Genomic DNA, 19,453 nt, shown 5'->3' on the forward strand with positions numbered 1-19,453 from the left:
TTTTACTCACGGTATTAGAGACAAATGTTAGAAAGATATAAATAAACAAGAAAAAGCACGATGAGGTAAACATTTCTTTTGTGTATTTGATGATGAATCGGACTTTGAAGGACAATTAACAAAATACGTTGTACATTTTGTTTTGGTATTGTGTTTGTAGTTAAATTATGGCCGCACATATTCAACAAAGTGCTACAGAGTAAAAAAAAAGTGTTATAATTGGATTGGATAATTGGATTGCCTTTTCCTTTGTCATCTATATCCCTAGTGGTACAGGGTTTAGGATTCAGCGCTCTCACCGCTGCGATCCGGGTTCAATACCCATTTAAATCATCCATCCATCCATTATCTTCACCCCTTATCCTCAGTAGGGTCGCAGGGGTGCTGGAGCCCATCCCACTTATCTTCGGGCAGTGGGCAGGGGACACCCTGAACTGGTTGCAAGCCAGTCGCAGGGTACATAGAGACAGACAACTCACTCACTCATTCACACCTAAGGACAATTTTAATCCGCCAATTAACCTAAAATGCATGTTTTTGGAATGCGTAAACAGTAGTGCCCGGAGCAAACCCACGCAAGCAGAACTGCCGCGGATGCACTAACCGCTCAGACGCAGTACTGCCCCCTGTTGAAATCAATGTTGTGCAAATTTGGTCCGTGTTATTATTTGACTGATCATAATTGCTTAAATACTACCGTGAAACGTTGTGTATAACGAGCACCCAAATTTTGAGTTTATTTGTGGGTTAAACAAAATGCGCATTATATAGCATAAGCAAATATTAAGGCAACTTTTATTTCTTTCTGTGCAGCCCCGTAACAACCCACGGTCTGGTACTGGACTGCGGCTTGGTGGTTGCAGACCACTAGTCTAGTGAACTTAATTGAACTTACTACAAACGCTATCTTACAATATCATCAGATCAAGCAATATTTTGTTACGGCTCTGCCAATAATCTTACATTTTCAACCCGCATAAAAGACGAATTTCTTTGATATAAAAATCACCATAACATGAACAATAAATAGGGTAGCTGGTGTCATTCAGGCACCATTGGTAGTATAGATTTCATATTTTAGCAAAAGTGGGCCAAAATCACTAAAAAGAAAATTATATTCTCTATCATCCCCTAAACTGAAATATTTATAAAAAAATGGAGGAGCCCTAAATGTCACCAACTTGAAATCTGATTGGCTAAACAAACAATTTCAATGTCACTTGTTAGGTCTCATGAGGGCCTGCAGATCTTTGTCTGAAGACCATATTAAATACTTTAAATACTTAAATATTAAAGCACACATCTGGAAGAACCACAACCAGGGGGAAACTGATAAAAAGAAGCTGACAGACAATTTGGTATTATTTAATAAGTATTGATGGACCAAATATAACAAACATCACATGATTCAAAAATGTTAAGGCCAGCAGAGAAGGCCTTGAAGGCACTCACAGCCCACCACTGAATGAAGGTATTAGTAGTAACAAGACTTGGTTTCAGTATTGTTAGTAAAGAAGGTTTGATGACTTGCTTCAGTCATAAATAAATGATAAATCTGATATCATATTTGGTACATTAAATCGAAATGTTGCGTTGAGGACACAAGCAAGCTGATTTATGAACGCTCACAATCTAGGTATTGTTTGCCTTTGAGATTTCACTCATTAGTCGGAATAATAACTGTCACTAATTCAAGCTGCTCTCGGTTGGCTTTTTGAATAGGGCGAGCGGGAGAAAGAAGCAGTAATAGAGACGAGAGAGGCCTGCGAGATTAACTCTAGTGAGCTCACTCTGAGAGGCCCGGGAACGGCTCAATATTGTTCTAGCGCCCGGGAGATGGGGAGATGCGGGTGACGAAAGGGGGGAGCGCGCTGGGGGAATCCCTATGCAGCCAGAAAAATGAACTTGATGATCTCGCGCGGAAAGGGCGGGAGTGGATCGCCATTGCTAACAATCAAAATTAGATTGGCCAGCACTGTGTCAACACAAGACTCAGTTAAGGCATGACATAGGGAAGGAGAGGACGCAGGGGGGGTAGGGCAACCCGTCCTAAAAACCGACCTACCCCACCCCCGTGGGTGCTTGAAAGATGTGCCATGTGAACTATGGAGACCCCACAGTGCCTTTCACTTGATTGCTCCGGCCTCAATGAAATCTGCACGGCCTGTAAACTGACCATGCTCTATGTGTGTCAAACTACTGGCCTATGGGCCAAATGTGGCCCATCACATCATTTTATGTGGCTGGCGGGAAAAACGAGTCAAACAATGACCTGCAGTTTTATATAAAGTACGTCTACTTGATGTCGTCAAAGACAGGCGCCAATCGCAACGCACCCACTCGACCCGTATTTGCTGATTAACATTAATCAACCAGAGAAAATTGAGGAAACCCGACCCAGTGTTTTTACTTAAAATCATTCACAAAGACGCTCTTTAGGGCAATACAAAAAGTTCAAAATTAAAAAAATAGCGCCTGGGGGTCTTTGAAACTTAAAGAGGCTTTAGCTCCTGTATATAATAGATACGAAATCTCATAGCAAAACATTCATACTTAGGTGAACATTTCCATTAAAAAAAAAAAAAAAGAAAATAAAAGAAAGACTTTTAAATCAGGCGGCACAGTGGATAAGTGGTTAGCGTGTCAGCCCCACAGCGCGGAAGTCCGGGGCTCAATTCCTACTACCGGCCTCCTATGCTTGTGTGGGTTTCCTCTGGGCATTCCGGTTTCCTCCCGTGAGCTGTGAGTTTAACACCTATGAGCATTTGTGGAAAGATCTGAAAAATGCTGTGTACAAATGATCACCATCAAGCCTAAAGGAGAGAATGGGCAAATATTATAGAGATATACCAGGGGTGTCAAACTCATTTTAACTCGGGGGCCACACAATAGAACAACCATTCTGTCGGTGACCGGACAAGTAGATTAAAGAGAAAGAAAAAGAGATAAAGAAATAAGAGAAAGAGGGAGGGAAAAGGAGAGAGAGTGAGAACGTGAGAAACAAACGATAAAAAGTCATGCGAGAGGGGGAACAGTAGAGATAGGAAGAAAGAAATCCAAAGAGAAATAGAAGGACAGAAGGAGAGAAAAGAGAAAAGAAAGCGCAAAGGGTATGAAAAGAGAATGAGAAAAGAGAGAAAAGGAAAAAAGGAAGTTAGAGCAAAAGAGTTTAAAAGACACAAAGAGAGAAAGAGACAAAGAGCAACAAAGGAAGAGAAAAAGAGAGACACAGAGAGTGAAAGAGACAGAGACAGAGTGGGAGAGAGAGAGAGAGAGAGAGAGAGAGAGAGAGAGAGAGAGAGAGAGAGAGAGAGAGAGAGAAATAAATACAAGTACAGTGTCTTTGTGAGAGGCACCTGGCTTTGGCAACATCAAGTTGACAAATTTCAACCTGCAGCTTGTTTTTCTCTTGCGCTTCTCTGAGTGTTGTCTCGCGGGCCGGATTCAATCCCTTAGGGGGCCTGATGTGGCCGCCTGCTTAACACCTGTGAGATATACAGATGCTGCCCGAGGTACGAACGACTTCCGGACGATCGTTCGTAAGTTGAATTTGTTTGTAAGTCGCTTCAGATCTATATTTTGTATGGCTAACATTGTCTCAAACGCATCAAGCTTTCTTATTTCACTTTTGCTTCAAAAGAAACGTCTCGCCTCTTCCTTACACTTTACACCAACAATATTGAATGGCTGCATGAGATATTAAACAATAAAAACGTCAAAGTTCTTAGCGCGCTAGCGATACAGTACACGTTGTTATGACTACTCACAAATCAAGAAGTAGTAGCCGGATTTCTTCCTCGGTGTTGATGCTGGGTGACCTCTCACAGCGCGACGCGGCGGGAAGAAGCACTACAGTACTCACAATACAAAATTTAACAGAGTAATGTCCGGATGTTTTTCGACATCCTGAAAAAAATTATAGCATCTACTGTCTTGCGTAAGTCAAATGTTAGTAAGTAGGGGAGGGTCTTTACCCGAAAAAGACTGTTGGCTGTGATCGCAGCAGAAGGAAGTTGTACTAAGTATTATCTCAAAGGGGGAACGATTTTTTTGCAATGTCTACTTTTTAATTTTTTTAATTTGCTAGCACAATATGAAATGTTGAATAAATGTGGTTTCCTTTCACGATTCTGTCTCACATTATGTCAAAATTGCAAATGTCAACCCCTATTTAACTGGCATTCTTATTGCCAGTTTCACTGACTTTGCAAGATGGTGGGCCATTTTAAAGCGACTGAAAGCCTCCGACAGCAGGTTGTCTCGATGAAAACTAAAGGGTTGACCCTTTCAGGGATAGCAAGACAAGTTGATCATTCTAAATCTCTGATTTCAAGAATATTGAATCTTTACGAAACTACAACCTAATTCATGTCGTCCAAAAAGGCATGTAGTCCACGGAAGACAAATGCAAGAGATGACAGAACACTGCGAAGGATGTATATGGGTTATCGTTTCCACCCTGTTCCTGGAGTTGCTCGCCAGGTTAGTGCTGAACATGGTAAGGATCCGTCTCGCTGTTTAAGAGCATTTACACACTGCAGTGAACTAGCCTCTCACTAGCATAAAAAATCAAAGAGCGAGACTGAGCTTTGCTGAGGAGCATGTTGTGTGGACAGGGGAGAACTGGCCTGAAGTTCACTTCAGTGATGAAAGCAAATGCAATTTATTGGATCTGATGAGAAGCATTATGTTATGGTACACATTGCAGAAGGACTATACCCAAAGTGTGTAAAAAATTTAGTGAAAGGTGAAGGAGCAGGTGTCATGGTTCTGGGCTTTGGCGTTTTCTGCAGCAGGAGTTAGGCCTCTTGGACAGCTACATGGCAGAAAAAAATGCAAATGTGTGTCAGAACCTTTCTTCAAAGCACATGGTTCCTTACCTGCCAATCAGCCCGCTGTCTTAATGCAGGACAATGCTCCATTTCACACAGCGAAACGAGTAAAGAACTTCCTTGAAGGTGAAAACATTTAATTAATGGCATGCCCTGCCCAGAGTCCTAATCTCAACTCAATAGAGAACGTCTGGAAAATCCTTGGTGACAAAGTTATGGTCAAGAAACCCACTACAATCACCGAATTGTAGAGGAGGCTGGAAGAAGAATGGACCAAAATCAAAAAATGCCGTGTGAGGGACTAGTGTAATCCTGTGGCCGCAGATGTGCTCAAGTCTTTTACAGCAGAGGCCTGTACACTTCTTAATTGCTGACTGTTGTAACCTTCAGATTTTTCCCCATGCCAAATCATTGTTGTTCTTTTGCAAGTCACTGTAACCTTAAATTAAAAATAAGAACTTTCTACAAATATTTTTTGCATTGTGCTTCTTTCCACATTCAAGTGCTTGGGGGAATTAACTAAAAATAACAATTTCTGCCAATTACTTATTGACTTAACTACAAAACTTTGGTAAACATGCAAAAACGCAGAGGGAATACAAGAATCTTTCTTGGTTATAGTAAAGGCTCTCGAGATGGTGAACTCATAAATACAGTATATTATATATTACATTATATATATTTTAGGGTCTGAATTCGACCAAGGTTGATATTTTTGTTTTAGTATATGTCAAGGGTCTCAAATAATTGACTTGATAGAATATTTTTGCGGAAAATAAACATGTAAACATCGTATAAACAACATGCAATTGCTTCAGAGAATAATCTTGTTGGGTTTCATTTAAGAAAAAAAGAAAGAAAAAACGGGAACCAAAGCTTATAGCTCTTTTTATAGTCATGTTACATTCTTGTGTCCAGTTCCTGGCGTCTGATCTTGGACAGCAGCCAAACAAAAAGGTGTTACCGAGGACCTTGTCCAACAATTGACTCTATTCACTGCGTGCCCCCAATTCACCTTCTTTCTCAACTTTACAGCTAATTGTCACAAAACTCCTTCCAAAATCTTCCCAACACCACAACCTTGAGATCTTTTCAGTTTTCTCGCCGAACGGTCCTTTTCTCGTGCCGTTTAGTTAATGAGCTCCAAGTTTGTCACATTAGCGTATTTAAAGCCTTTTACGTGGACCCTGAATGCCTCACGTCCAGCTTTGGTGAGTTGCCTCTACGTGACCATAAGACCATAAACGCATCAGTCAATGTCCTCTCATGCCCATTTGGACGATCAGTGAGGTACGTTGATGAACTCTGTTTGTTTGTTTGTTCCCTTGCTTGCTTGTTTGCTTCTTTCTTTCTTTCTTTCTTTTTTTCTTTCTTTCTTTCCAAAGTTGGGGCATTTTGTAGCTTGCCTTTCACTTTCAAGTGACCAGTGACATTAACTAAAAATAACATTTGCTGCCTATTATTGACCTTTATTAGACAACAAAGCTACAAGCATAAGGACATACATCAATGTCTTCCCTTGTCCACTTAGGCCTGCCGTGGGCGACGATCAGCACGGCACGTTGATGAACTCGAGTGCAGTGTTTGTTTATGTCAAGTAAGGATTTGTCAAAAGGTTTATGTCATTGCTGGCATCAGTCTCCCCGCGCTTGTACTGGGTGGTCTTTGTCCGTTAGCTTCTGTAAAGGGCTTCGCTCTCGCGCTCATTTGTCCCCCTATTGATTCTCTAAATTAGGTTGATGAGAGGCCCTCCTATCAGGTGGCATATTAATTGGGTCAGGCTGAATCTTATATGAAATCCAAATAATGGCAACACTGAACCTTTGTCCCGTGAACACTCTCTTTCTTGCTGGATGCGTCACTTGCCACCTTTGCTGACCGCAGCCCTCTTTTCACAAGGGCCGTTGATTAACCACACGATATAGGGACTAGACGAGACTTCAAGAGATTTTTTGCCAAAATCGTCCTGTATTTGGCTAAGTCCATCTTTCCATCAACCGTAATGATTTTCCCAGCCCCTGCTGAAGAAAAGCAACCCCAGACCGTGATGCTGCCACCACTACATATTTTAAGTCGTGTAAAAATATGGTAAAAGTTGAATTTCATTAAAAAATATCCAACAAATAAATATATAAGATTGGAAATGTATTTTTATTTTTAAACAATACTTCAACTACTGTATCCTTTTTAATTGAATTTGCCAGTACTACAAAACACATATTGATTGAATGTACAGGAAAACTAAAGGAACATGTCAGTATTCTTAACAAAAATGTAAAAAAAAAAAAGAAAAGAAAAAAAAAACAGAAGGGCGGCGATAAATGAAATGTACTCACCCATATCTTTGTTGCACTCCCTCAGGTTTAGCAAAATGTCATACCTTACAGTATAAGCGCGGTAGAACTAGCAGTATTAAATGAATAATCTCGAACGTTCTATGATATTTCTCACTGTGAATACCACAAATGGACACGTTTTGTTTGAGGGGACACATTGAACAGCAACGGCACATTATGCGACCTTCAGTACAGACGCTGCCCGACTAACGAACGGACGAATATTTTCGTAAGTTGCTTCAGTGCCATATTTTGTAAGTTCAAGGTTGAAATAAGTCTGTTTAAGGCTTGTATAAGTAACCTTTCTTGTTTTGTACTAAAAAATAAACATTTCATAAAATGATATGCTCTCTAAAGATAAATAAAGTTAGGTTTTACTTACTTTTGGGAGATGCACTTCAAGAGGTCCTCCTCCGTGGTAATAAGTGGCCAAAAAAAGGCGTTCCGACCATTTTCTCAACCGCATAAGCTTTCCTATTCCACTTTCGTTTCAAAAGAAATCGTGTGCCTCTCCTTTACACTTTAAACCAACGATATTGAATGGATGTACGAGATATTAAACAATATAAATGTCAAAGTTCTTAGCGTGCTGTAGATACAGTATAGAATGTTTACACACAAACTAGGGAGAGGAAATGGATTTCTTCTTTGGGGTGGATGCGGGGTGACCTCTCACAGCACCGCACGCCGGTAGCGGCTGAAACAAGCACTACTAATGTCCTGTACTCGGAAAGAAGGTGCACACAATCCATCCATCCATCTATTATCTGCACCGCTTATCCTCAGTAGGGTCGCGGGGGTGCTGGAGCCCGTCCCAGCTATCTTCGGGTATTGGGCAGGGGACACCCAAACTGGTTGCCAGGCAGTCGCAGGGCACATAGAGACAGACAACTCATTCGCTCAAACATACGCAGGGACAATTTGGACCAGCGAATTAACCTGACATGCATGTTTTTTGAAATGTGGAAGGAAACCGGAGTGCCCAGAGGAAACCCCACGCAAGCACGGGGAAAACATGCAAACTCCACACAGGAAGGTTCGATCTCATGACCTCAGAACTGTGCAGCACACACGCTAACCACTACGACGCCGTGCTGCAGGTGCAGACAATACAAAATCTAATTTACAGCAATGTCCGGATATTTTTTTACGTCCTGAAAAAAAAGGTTGGAAACTACCGTTTTACGTAAGTCGAATGAATGGTCGTAAGTAGGGGAACGTTCATTTATTGTTCCGATTTCCAACACTAATTGACTGAAATGACATAATTTCGAAGGAGTAAACCACCATTCTCATAAGCTAAATAAATGATTTATTGTACAAAAGAAAAACCATAATAAACAACATAGGCAAAATATGACAATCGAACAGTTATCCATATGCACAACCATTAAACTACAATGCCGGAGTGATTTTTTTCAAACTACATGAAGAATGTGAGGATGTAAAATATTAAAAGCAGCGAAGCTGCCCCAAAACATCATAAACATCAACATTTGGGTCGATTATTTACATAGAGTCTTTTTTTTTTCTTACTCTCATATATTTCTATGAAAACAATCACACACATACCAGTATACAAAGACTAAATTTCGGAACAGCTCGGGCAATGGTCAAGCTAATTCCATCTTGAGCATCAGTCATTCTGTCCATAAGTCCATTCCAGCCTGAGAGTACGGGGACCCTGTGGTTTTTATTCTTCTCTTTTTGGGGGTCGTGAGGGTTCATTTGTACATCTTATTCCATTTTTTTAAAAGCTATTTTTTCCCCAATTGTAATGCTAAACTGAGGTAGACAGACTTTGTAATTCATATTAATAAATATAGACAATTGACCAGTTAAATCTATTTCCAACCACTGCCCCGAACAGCTCTTTTGATCCCTCTGAAAAGCTCTAGCATAATTCCTGCGATAACAAGCACAAGGTACAGCACACAACATGTCACCCTCTACTTTGGCTAACAATCCCTGGATACTCTTCCCATTCTTACATGGGCGCTTTCGCTTAAAACACACAACAAATGCTAACTTTAAAATAAAGTAAGTGGGTGGGCCATTTCCGGTTAAAGCATTCTGTACACTGCAAAAAATCTAGGTCAAAAATGAAGGGAAGTGTTGTAAAATAAAAAAAATATGTTTTAAATTATGAAGAAGGGAAGGAGTTTACTTTCAATCACTTAAAGCTGGCGCTGAATTTAACATTTTTTGTATGAGTACCAGAAGGCTCAATGTGGTTGTTTACAAGTTGTTATTACAATACATACCACAATATTTTTGGTCTATAATTGATAAGCTAGTTCTAAAAGGATATATTATTGTACTGTATATATGTTGGCCTAGAGAGGGATGGGTGCCACCAGGGTGTACTTGCCCAAGACACACTATAGGAAATGGTGCTCCTACGACTCTAGTGGTTAAGGGATCCAACCAACCCACCATATTATTAAGAATGGATTGTTTACCAATATACATATGCATTTTTTTAAACTGGATGTTTTGCAATGTAGCGATGCAAGAAACCTATAAACAGACCAGTAAAAAATGAAGAAAAATTTAAAAATATACTAGAAATGAAAAAGGGAAATATTCTTGCAGCCCAACATTACAAAGGCTGTAAAAATGGTGGGAAATGTAGTGAAATGAGAAAAATAAAGAGAAACAATTGTGAAACAACAAAAATACTCAAGTTCTGTTCATACGTATTCCAAGTACCGAAAGGAGCAAGGCTCGCTTCTTTGTTGGCTTTTAAATTTTCAGCTAGCTTGATATCCACTCTTAGCTGTTTGACTTTATTCCAAATTTCAGTGGATTGTGTCTCTGTAATACAAAAATACTTTGAAGTTTCTACTCGTTGCTTCTTGGGTCCACCGTTTTGTGTGGATGTAAAACTAGCTTGTATGCTAGGATTGGTGCTAACTGTAGTGTCTCGCTTTCTGGGCTTTTAGACATTTTCCTCTGAGCTGAAGAAAAAATATCCGACTTGGTTTTTCCTCATGCTAGTGATGTGAAGATTGGAGAGGCAGTTGAGTGTGTGCAACACCTGTCATCATGGATGTATTAAGTTATTTCTCATTTAACTTCACATTTTTTTAATTTTCTTTTTCAAAATCGCTGAATTTTCACATTATATTATGATTATCCTTAATACAATTGGAATATAACGTATTACTGTACTGAGCTCTGCAGATGTAGAGTGAGGCACTCAATTATTTTGCCTCAAGGCAGAGGGTGATAGGGACAGACCTCAGCCTCATATAATAGACTTAGTGACAGTATTAGCAAGTTAACAGCAAGTCAAGCCACCCAGTATGTTTTTGTCTTGTTGCATAGACTATTTTTTTCATCAAGGAGGATTACCTATCTATTGATACTTGAATTCAAAAAGAGCATCACATAGATTTAATTTACAAGCTAAGGGGTTATATTACTGAGTATGTTATATGTTATATTACTGAGTGTACTTTATCAAGGTTAAACCTGACCGAACACACACAAGCTGTTATTGTTGAACCCAGACCAAGGCAACATCTTATAACTGTTATGATACATCTGTGTTGAGCACTACACAGAGCGCAGATAATTGACCCTCAGACCTTCAAAGTTTGCCTTACATCTCACCGCTCCTACAACAGGTCACTGCTGCCAAAACGGAATTTCTGAATTGGGCATTCAGTGGAATTGACAAGAATGATTTTACTGGGAAAGCTGAAAGTAATGAAAGACCTAGCGGATATGGTCGGGATCCTTGGAGTAAATGGAGACCCGTCTTTAACACAACTGGACATTAATGACATGAAGGTCGTGTGCCTGTTCTTTGCCAAACAGACCCCCGCCCTTTAAAGCGCCTTAATCGGGCTGAATGCAGACCTCTAAAACATGTTATACAACAAGGTCGAGGTCTTTAACATCAAAATGGAAAACTCCTGGTCAACCAGCTAGACTGGTTTCTTCGGATCAAGATTGACTTTTGGCTCTTCTCGTAGAAATTAAACACAAATAAATAAATAAATAAGTAAATTTAAAAACAAAACGAAAATCAGGGTGAGATGTCAAGGCAAACATTAAATCGACATATAATGCTATATATAATTATGCTGATCCATATTTTACATATGTCTCTTGTGTGATGTTGAGATCAGATTTATGATACTCATAATTCCTTGTTATAAAATCTGGTGTCATGACAAGAATAATGTGAGAAGTGTTTTGGTTGTCAAAGGGACGGGATACTGTCTGCCTTTTTTTCCCTACTGCTTTGTCAAGCTGTTGATTTTAAACAGTGGAAAACAATGAAAATGTCAATCAATCAAAGGTAAGGCAATTAACAAATTCTATGCTGTAGTTCATACTTTAAGTGTAAATGCATGTATGTAATCTGTGTATATGTCAGGTATGTCTGTATATGTATGCACATGTGTATGTGTATGTATGTATATGTATGTATTTATTTGTAAATCTGACTGTGCCTAACCAGACACTGCCTCATGCCACTAGTGTTAGGTACAGGTATAGCATTAGTTCCTCGGCTAGCCGCAGCGCTAGCTTCAGTACTGTATATGTTGCTAAGAAGGGTTCTTAAACATGCTTTGGGCAGTGTAAAGAATTAAAAAAAAAGGTTCCTGGGCAGCGTATTTACTGGGAAAAAGCAGTGTACCATGAATCGTCAACTGAAGTGATGAAAAATACAAAAAAAATTGCAGAACTGTCCACTACAAAAAAGAAAATTCTAACTTGTAAATGTTAAATGCAATCTTTCGCTCGATTTTTAAACTAGCCTTTTTGCAGTGTATTCATCCATGCAGACTTTTCACACATGACTTGTCGTCAAAATTTTGGAATAAGAGGCCTTTCAGGCCGCTGGCACAGGACTTGACATGTCCAGGATCCCGAACGGAATCGAATGTGTATGTGATGAGTGGACGGGCCCCCTCTCCAGACAAAACCTAGGACGAGTGTGACGGCATCAAATAAGCGATAACCTCGCTAGTTTCTCTGCGTGGTTCCAATATTTTCTTTTAGGCTACACTGTCCAAGATGGCTCGTGCTTGGGCAAAACACAAATAACACTTTACCTCCTCATGCCATAGTGCAAAATTTATTGTTGGTAAGGTAGAGTGCCCCCCCTCCCCCCAAAGGTTTTCGTACACCTTTTTTATTTTAATATTTACATATACCTTTTATATATAATGTCAGAAGGCTCTTCCTTTATCCAACAGCATAGTGCTTTCGTTTACAACAAATGGATATCTTCGCTAAGACATCCTTGAGACAAAGACACAATTTCAGCATACTAATCTACTGTATTCAAGCACTAACAATAGCAATTCTTCACAATGAGAACAAGCAGAGAAGGGAGAAAAAGGGTTGGGCTCCATAACGCAGTTCTCAAAATGGCGGTTAGTGGCATTGTCTTATGTCCGCTGTAAGTGATTCGGAGTTGGGTCTAATTTGGTTTACTACCGTAAATTCCAGACTATAGTGTGCACCTGATTAAAAGCTTCATGGGAAGATTTGAAGAAGAAACTCAACTTTGTTTTTGTACAAGCCACACCGGATTTTAGGCTGCAGACCTAAACAGCCATAACAATGAACTCATTCACATCAATTTCTTACATTTATGAAAAAATCAGTGGGGAAACATCTAGTTCAGAAAATTAACATATTGTGCCGTGATTAAGACACTCATTTGTGGACTTTTTGTTGAACTCTGGCATATATGTTAATACCAATTTAATTATTATTGACTGCTGTGCTAGTTGATTGAGATTGACTGCTGCAAATAGAGTCCGTAAATGAGTGTCTTAATCACAGAACAATGTGTTACTTTTCTTGACAGGACATTCCCCCGCTGATTCGGCCAAGATTACAATCTTACTCCATTGGGACAGTGGGAATCTTGTTCATCTATTCATACGCATCACTAAGTAGATGGCGAGGCATTTGGCTACCTAAGGGAGTCATAGTTACTCCCGCTGTTTACCCGTGCTTCATTGAATTTCTTCACTTTGACATTCAGAGCACTTGGCAGAAATCGCATCGCATAATCACTCTCCGTGTGCCCTAGTGATGCTTTGTTTACATTTAACAGATTAAACAAATTTCCTGGTCCACACGAGTTCTAGGCGAGCTGCTAGGCGAGCTGCTAGGCGAGCTGCTAGGCGAGCTGCTAGGCTCCGGTCGCGGCGACGTGTTGGGCACGCAAAGCCGGACAGGGTGGGGAGCGCTGCTGTGTCTATGCAGGGTCCCGGATCTTTAGCCTTAGTGTTTAAGGTGTAGAAAAAAGTAGCGGCTTGTAGTCCGGAATTTATGGGATATCGTTGAACTTGGCATGATCACTGCAATTGTTTATCAATGGACATTTTCATCAGGTTTATTTACGCCTCGAATGTTTTATCCCTTCGCCAAACGTTGACTTAAAGTGCAATGTTGTTAGCGGAGCGGTTATCGTTTAGCCATGCTAACATTGAGGGATGCAAATAATTTAAAAGTAATATTTATAAAGGCTACTCTTTTGCCTTGTGTCGTTTGCAGCTAAACGATAACCAGTCCTGAAAAACAAATTGACTTAAACTCAAGACTTGACCAGCAAAAAAAAAAAACTTTTGGCCTTGACATTTTATCAGAAGGAGCAGCTTGAGCCTCGCCTTCAACTCTCGCCGTTCCTTTTGGGAGTTTTTACAAGACTCCAAATAAAACACATCAAAGCAGCGGTAAAAAGGGTTTGTAGAAACGCGAGAATTTCGCACTAAGGTGTTACAAATTAAGGGTTTGCTTTTGGATCGCCTCAAAAATCTCTACACATCTGTAAACAGCAGTGAAACCGGATTTCTAGGATTTAACTGCGGCTTCCGGTTAAAAGGTTTGCCACCCTTTTTTTGTGAACTAAAATACCTCGAAACTTTGAAAACACTCTCCTCCCTTTTCCATCCACTAACACGGACATATCTCAAACACAGAAATCAAACGTTTGTTGGTCTCGAAGCCGCACCACACGTTCTCACAATGTTCCGTTTTTCCATCATTCAGTCCCTTTTCGATGATTCCTATTTCACAAATCTACAAGTTAGAATCTTTTGAATATCAGGGAAATAGAACCCATTGCGTGTTTTTGTTTTCTCTTTTTTTTGCGATCTGGTGCCGAGGGATGGGTTCCGAGCTCCGTTCACAAGGGTGGGTTTTTGATGGAAATGACGAACGTGCACAAGCGTGTTTTACCCCTCCAGACCTCAGCCTAAGAGCAGCCGCATCGATCCACAACCATCCCGGGAATTTTGCCGTGTATGATCTGCTGCTTGTCGTTAAAGTAGAGCATGTTGATGGGCGACATCTTGGTGGGGGTGCAGCAGGGCCCTGCCGAGCCTCGGGGGTTGGCGTGCTGCACCAGGTGGGTGTGCGGGTACTTCTGCATGAACATATACTCGCACTGGCCCGAGCAGTAGTTGGCTTTGTAGCGCTTTGGTGCGATGATCCAGTCCCAACCGAAGGCCTCAAAGTCCACCGTCAGTGGATAACGGCAGCAGCGGGACTCAGTGGAGTGCTCGTCGCAGTCCAGGCCGAGGTTCCTCCGAGAGCGTTTGGTCGTCTCCAGAACCTTCACTTCCAGGAACGGCTGCTGGAAACAGGGGGGAGCGAGCGAGAGGAAGAGGTGGTTATAAAGGAGGTGATAGGCAGGAGAAAATAAACATAGTGGTTATTCCAAATTTGAATTCCTTTTAAAGATAAGATCAGGACTAAAAAAATCCAGCCCGACCTGACCTGGACCGCAGGTGTAAAAGTCCGAACCAGCCCAAACCCGTTCGATTAACCTGATTTGGGGAATCAGGCACAAAGTAAACCAGAAGCTGCACTTCTGCGCTGCGGGTATTTCGAAGTACTACTTTGGGGCAGAACTTAAAACTACGCATTTAGAAATACGCGTGGCGTTGAGGTACAATGACAAAATGTGTCACTGAAGCAAAAGTAAAAAGTAGTCATCCAAATAATCACTGGAGTAAAAGTAAATGTATGCAGTTCAGATTCACAGCAAAGAAGAAAAGAAATCAATAAACCGAAAGAGAGTAGCCTGGTCAGGCATGGCTTAATGATTGACATTTTATGCTGGAACGCAAGAGTTTACCTCTAATTTCTGTGATCCAAAATTGATTGCAAATTTGTTTTCAACTCTAATAAATAAATAATTATATGCTTTTTCGGATTTGTTTTTATTCTTTTTGCTGACGATAAAAACTGCTTATGATGTCTTTGTTTCTGTGACAACAAGGTGGGAATGATATGAAAATTGTTTAATGTTTGTTTAAATTCTGTTTTTACTATCGGACACCTGTAGATTGGCTACTGGTCTAAAGAAGGATCAAATGATGGCTCATATTTCTAGTTGACAGCACTGGGACAACCATTCTTTGGAGTATAGTGGCAGATTGTAAGACAGACGTGAAAAGTCCTTTTTTTGTGTTGCTGGTTGCCGCTGTAACAGACAAAATAGCATCCGCTTGTCATTGCTCCTTGAGGAATAAAGGAAACTCCAGCGACCTGACATTAACTCCTTTGACACAGAAAGCGAAGTGTAATGTTTTTGATGGATAACTTCCACTGCTGTTCAATTGGGAAGTACAAATTGAGGATTTGATTTGTGGGTGAAGTAGTTGATATATTGTGATCAGGGTGGGGTAGGGTTACTTTAACTTGATTACTTTCAATTACTTTTGGATTACTCCAATACCAAATATGCTAATATAAGACAAAAGAAACAAAATATGAATCAAATTACTAAATTTTGTGCAGGCTTGGGGAGTAACGGAACACATGGAACGGCAAAAATGATGTTGGCAAGCTGTTTGGATTTATTTTCATTTTATTTCTGTCGCATTTTATGTTGGTTTTGCCTGGAGATCAAAGAGATCAAAGCCAGGAGAGAAAGCTTACCACGTGTTGTGAGTCATAATTTTATTCATATTTAGTTTATTTTCTCTTTTATTAGCATATTTGGTATTGGAGTAATCCAAAGGTAATTGAAAGTAATCAAGTTAAAGTAACCCTACCCAACCCTGATTGTGATAACATAGTCTATACGAAATATAATATCATCAGACATATGAATAATGTTGTCAACTCATTTCTCCTTTAGAGGGCGTCATAAATGTTTTCAGTCACCGTGCTGTTCTTTATTTTGAGAACATGTGTTGTGGAAAAGCGCAGTACTCCGTTTTCTTCAGTGCTTCGCCCACTTAAAAAAATTTGGCGTCTGAGCCCCAAAATTATCAAACATGTATGTTGCTGGACGCCATAGGCACCATGCTTTTTTCCTCCAAAAAGTGGCTCCACATACTTGATGCCAAAAGCAAAATGCCAATTTCCAGTGGCGTTGCACTGGGTGTGGTTGGGGCTTTAGAATGCCAGGGTTGTTTGTTATTTTGACTCTTATTGCACACGGTTATTTGTTTTTTGGAGCTTTTATGCATTGTTTACATCACTGTCACCAGTGGCCAATACTTAAGGGATATTTGCATAACGCAGTGGGTTCTGGTCCTCATTAACCGCAATAAACAAGAGACTGCAGTATTTTTTTTTACCTGGGCTGTTCTTTAGTGTCATTGCAGTTTATATTTCAAAAAGCACTGTGAGAGTAATACAAAAAGAATAATATTTCTATGCAAAAACAATTTTTTTCTGGTGGAAAGCATTTTCTAAAATGTTCTAGATTTTTTAAAAAGTCACTAGTATCAGAAATTATTTTCCCCCCATTTTATTAACACTCCACTTATTGAAACATAAATATTTTGTTTGTTTGTTTGTACATGATTCAATTGTTTGTTTGTTTGTACATGATTCAAATTGAATCGTTTCTTGTACATGATTCAATTGTTTGTTTGTTTGTACATGATTCAAATTGAATCGTTTCTCCGGCGCCGTCACGAATGGCAGCCACTCCAGCAGCTCCCGTGTTATTTTCCATTGTTCTCAGCTCAGGGATGCTGCTGGAAAAGTGAATTTCCCTTCGGGGATGAATAAAGTATCTATCTATCTATCTATCTATCTATCTATCTATGTTTATTTTTTTTGCACGATTTCATATTTTAGTCATTTTAATTATATTCCCAACCTTTTTTTTTCTCAATTTGTAAGGCGATTCACACATGAAAACAGAAAAAATGTCTAAAGAAATTCCCCACAAAAAAGATAAAATTAGGGAATGGTATAGTTTTAATATAATGTAAAATATGAGGAATGATAATTTCAATAAACCCCAGACACACTGTGACAAATTCCAGCAGAAAATTAAGTAATATATACATAAATTAAAAAAAAAACTGCCAAATGAATGAATAAATTTATTAGTAAGATTATTACTTTTCTATTTTATCATATTTTTCTCATATTTTTGACCTAAATTTTCGTGTAGTATTAACTCATGTAACCAGTAAGATTTCAAATACAATGTCTATCATTTTTCAATTTCCTTTTTCACTTTCAAGTATAATAGTGAACACTGCTATGCACTTTGAGGACAGTGCATAACTGGCCAAGACCCAAAAGAGTTTTGGTGTGAACTTTGTGTTGTTACAATAAAGTCAACCCCCCCAAAATATACTTGTAGTATTTCTCATATTTGCAGAATTGTAGTCCAATTACAGGTTTTATTTAGCATAAATATTTCATGCAGATATAATTCCAGTTTTGATATAAGATTCTACTTGTATTGACTTTTTTTTTCTGGCCAGATGGAGGCAGTAATAACAAGTTACAACCATGATAGTCTGCCTGCTTATTGTATAGTGCTGCAAACCGTACAATAAGATATGGGTAAGTTATTATAGATCAGCTCAAATTATTCATTTTTTAAAAGGTATTCGGTACATTTTTTGGTCGTGTCTAAGCCCGATTAAATTTGATCCTTGACATGACGTTTTTCACTGCATTAGTTCAGGAGGTAGAGCGCTCGTCATGAGATCAAGAGATTGCAGAATCGATTCCCGGCTCCTCCGTGTTATACGTCAAAGTGTCCTTGGGCAAGACACTGAATACCTAATGCCCCCAATAAGCTGCATGGCTGCTATTGGTGTGTGAGTGTGTGTGTGAGTGGGTAAGTGTGAAGCACATTGTAAAGCGCTTTGAGAGGTCTTCATTGACTTGAAAAAGCGCTATATAAAAATGCAGATTATTTACTATTTTACCATTTACTATGAGGATTACTTAAATGATTGAAGATCGAAGAAAGGTTGTGTAATATGTGTAATATCTAAAAAAAAGAAGAAAAAAAAGTTTTTTAAAAAAATCTACTAAAATCTACAGAGTAAATTTTTACAGTCAAATGAAAAAAAAACTTATCTGCTATGGCAGTTCCAAATAACATTCAATAATATTTTTTTTCAAACTTCAATTAGATATTTATTGAAATCGTGTATATGTTTAAAGGTTCATTATAAATAATAATAACCCTTTGCACTGAAAAAAGAGTTGTAAACATTATATTAAATTGGCTGGTCATTTTGCTTATTTTAAGCATTATTTCATTTTTTTTACCGGAAAACCAAAAAATACTAAGTAAAATACCAATGCCATTGCTCAAAAAAACATTTTCAAAGTAACTGTAAAGATAAAAAAATGAACAAATTAGCCAAATTATGTATTATCTGTTTATATTTTTATTTTACCTTTGAAAATATAAAGATATACCTAAAAACAAAGAAAGAATATTTATTATCTCATTTTAAATGTTATTTTTTGAGTTTTTGAAGAACTAAGTAAAGTTTTGTTTACATTGTCAGTCCATCACAAAAATGAATTCTTGAAATCAAACCTTAAAACCTAAGAAATAAAAGCATGATATAAATTAGCAGATTTACGGCGAGTAATAAGAACATTTTTACTTAGAAAGATGATATCTTTCTTCCTTTCTTACTGGATGTTTTGTCCTCTGTTACTAACTTTTACAGCATGTAATAAAACATGATATATTAATCGAGGTTTGTACTAAACTAACACAATACCGTATCTTCCACACTATAAGGCGCAAGGTATTATAAGACGCACCTCCCCCAAAAATTATTTTGTCATGTACTTTTCATACATAAGGCGAATTAAATTGAGACTAAAGTAAGAGCTACCGTGTTTATTTGTGTATAATCGCACAGACTATATTAGTGGTATGATTAATCAGTGTAATGACTGATCAGTGCAATGATAGATCTATTAGCAAATCATCGTATGCAGCGGGAATTAAACCCGGATCTCTGCGGTGAGAGCACCAATACTACGTTATCATTAGCCTACCAATGATACATATGA

At 38.9% G+C, this 19,453-nt stretch overlaps 1 protein-coding gene across 2 annotated transcripts in view; it reads right to left on the reverse strand.

The window, feature by feature from the left end:
• Window positions 1–8,463: 8,463 nt before the first annotated feature.
• Window positions 8,464–19,453, reverse strand: part of gdf11 (growth differentiation factor 11) — a 66,583-nt gene continuing 55,593 nt past the window's right edge. The window contains exon 3 of one of the 2 annotated variants that reach the window (XM_088338584.1): window positions 8,464–14,777. In XM_088338584.1, the coding sequence (XP_088194710.1) occupies window positions 14,400–14,777 (378 nt within the window). In that variant the 3' untranslated portion in view covers window positions 8,464–14,399. Of the gene's footprint in view, window positions 14,781–19,453 lie in introns of both variants that reach the window. The other variant, XM_088338583.1, reaches the window with a different exon arrangement.

The sequence above is a fragment of the Urocampus carinirostris genome, chromosome 6 (assembly GCF_059441175.1).
Source record: "Urocampus carinirostris isolate Australia breed hairy pipefish chromosome 6, RoL_Ucar_1.0, whole genome shotgun sequence".
NCBI classification, from domain to species: domain Eukaryota; kingdom Metazoa; phylum Chordata; class Actinopteri; order Syngnathiformes; family Syngnathidae; genus Urocampus; species Urocampus carinirostris.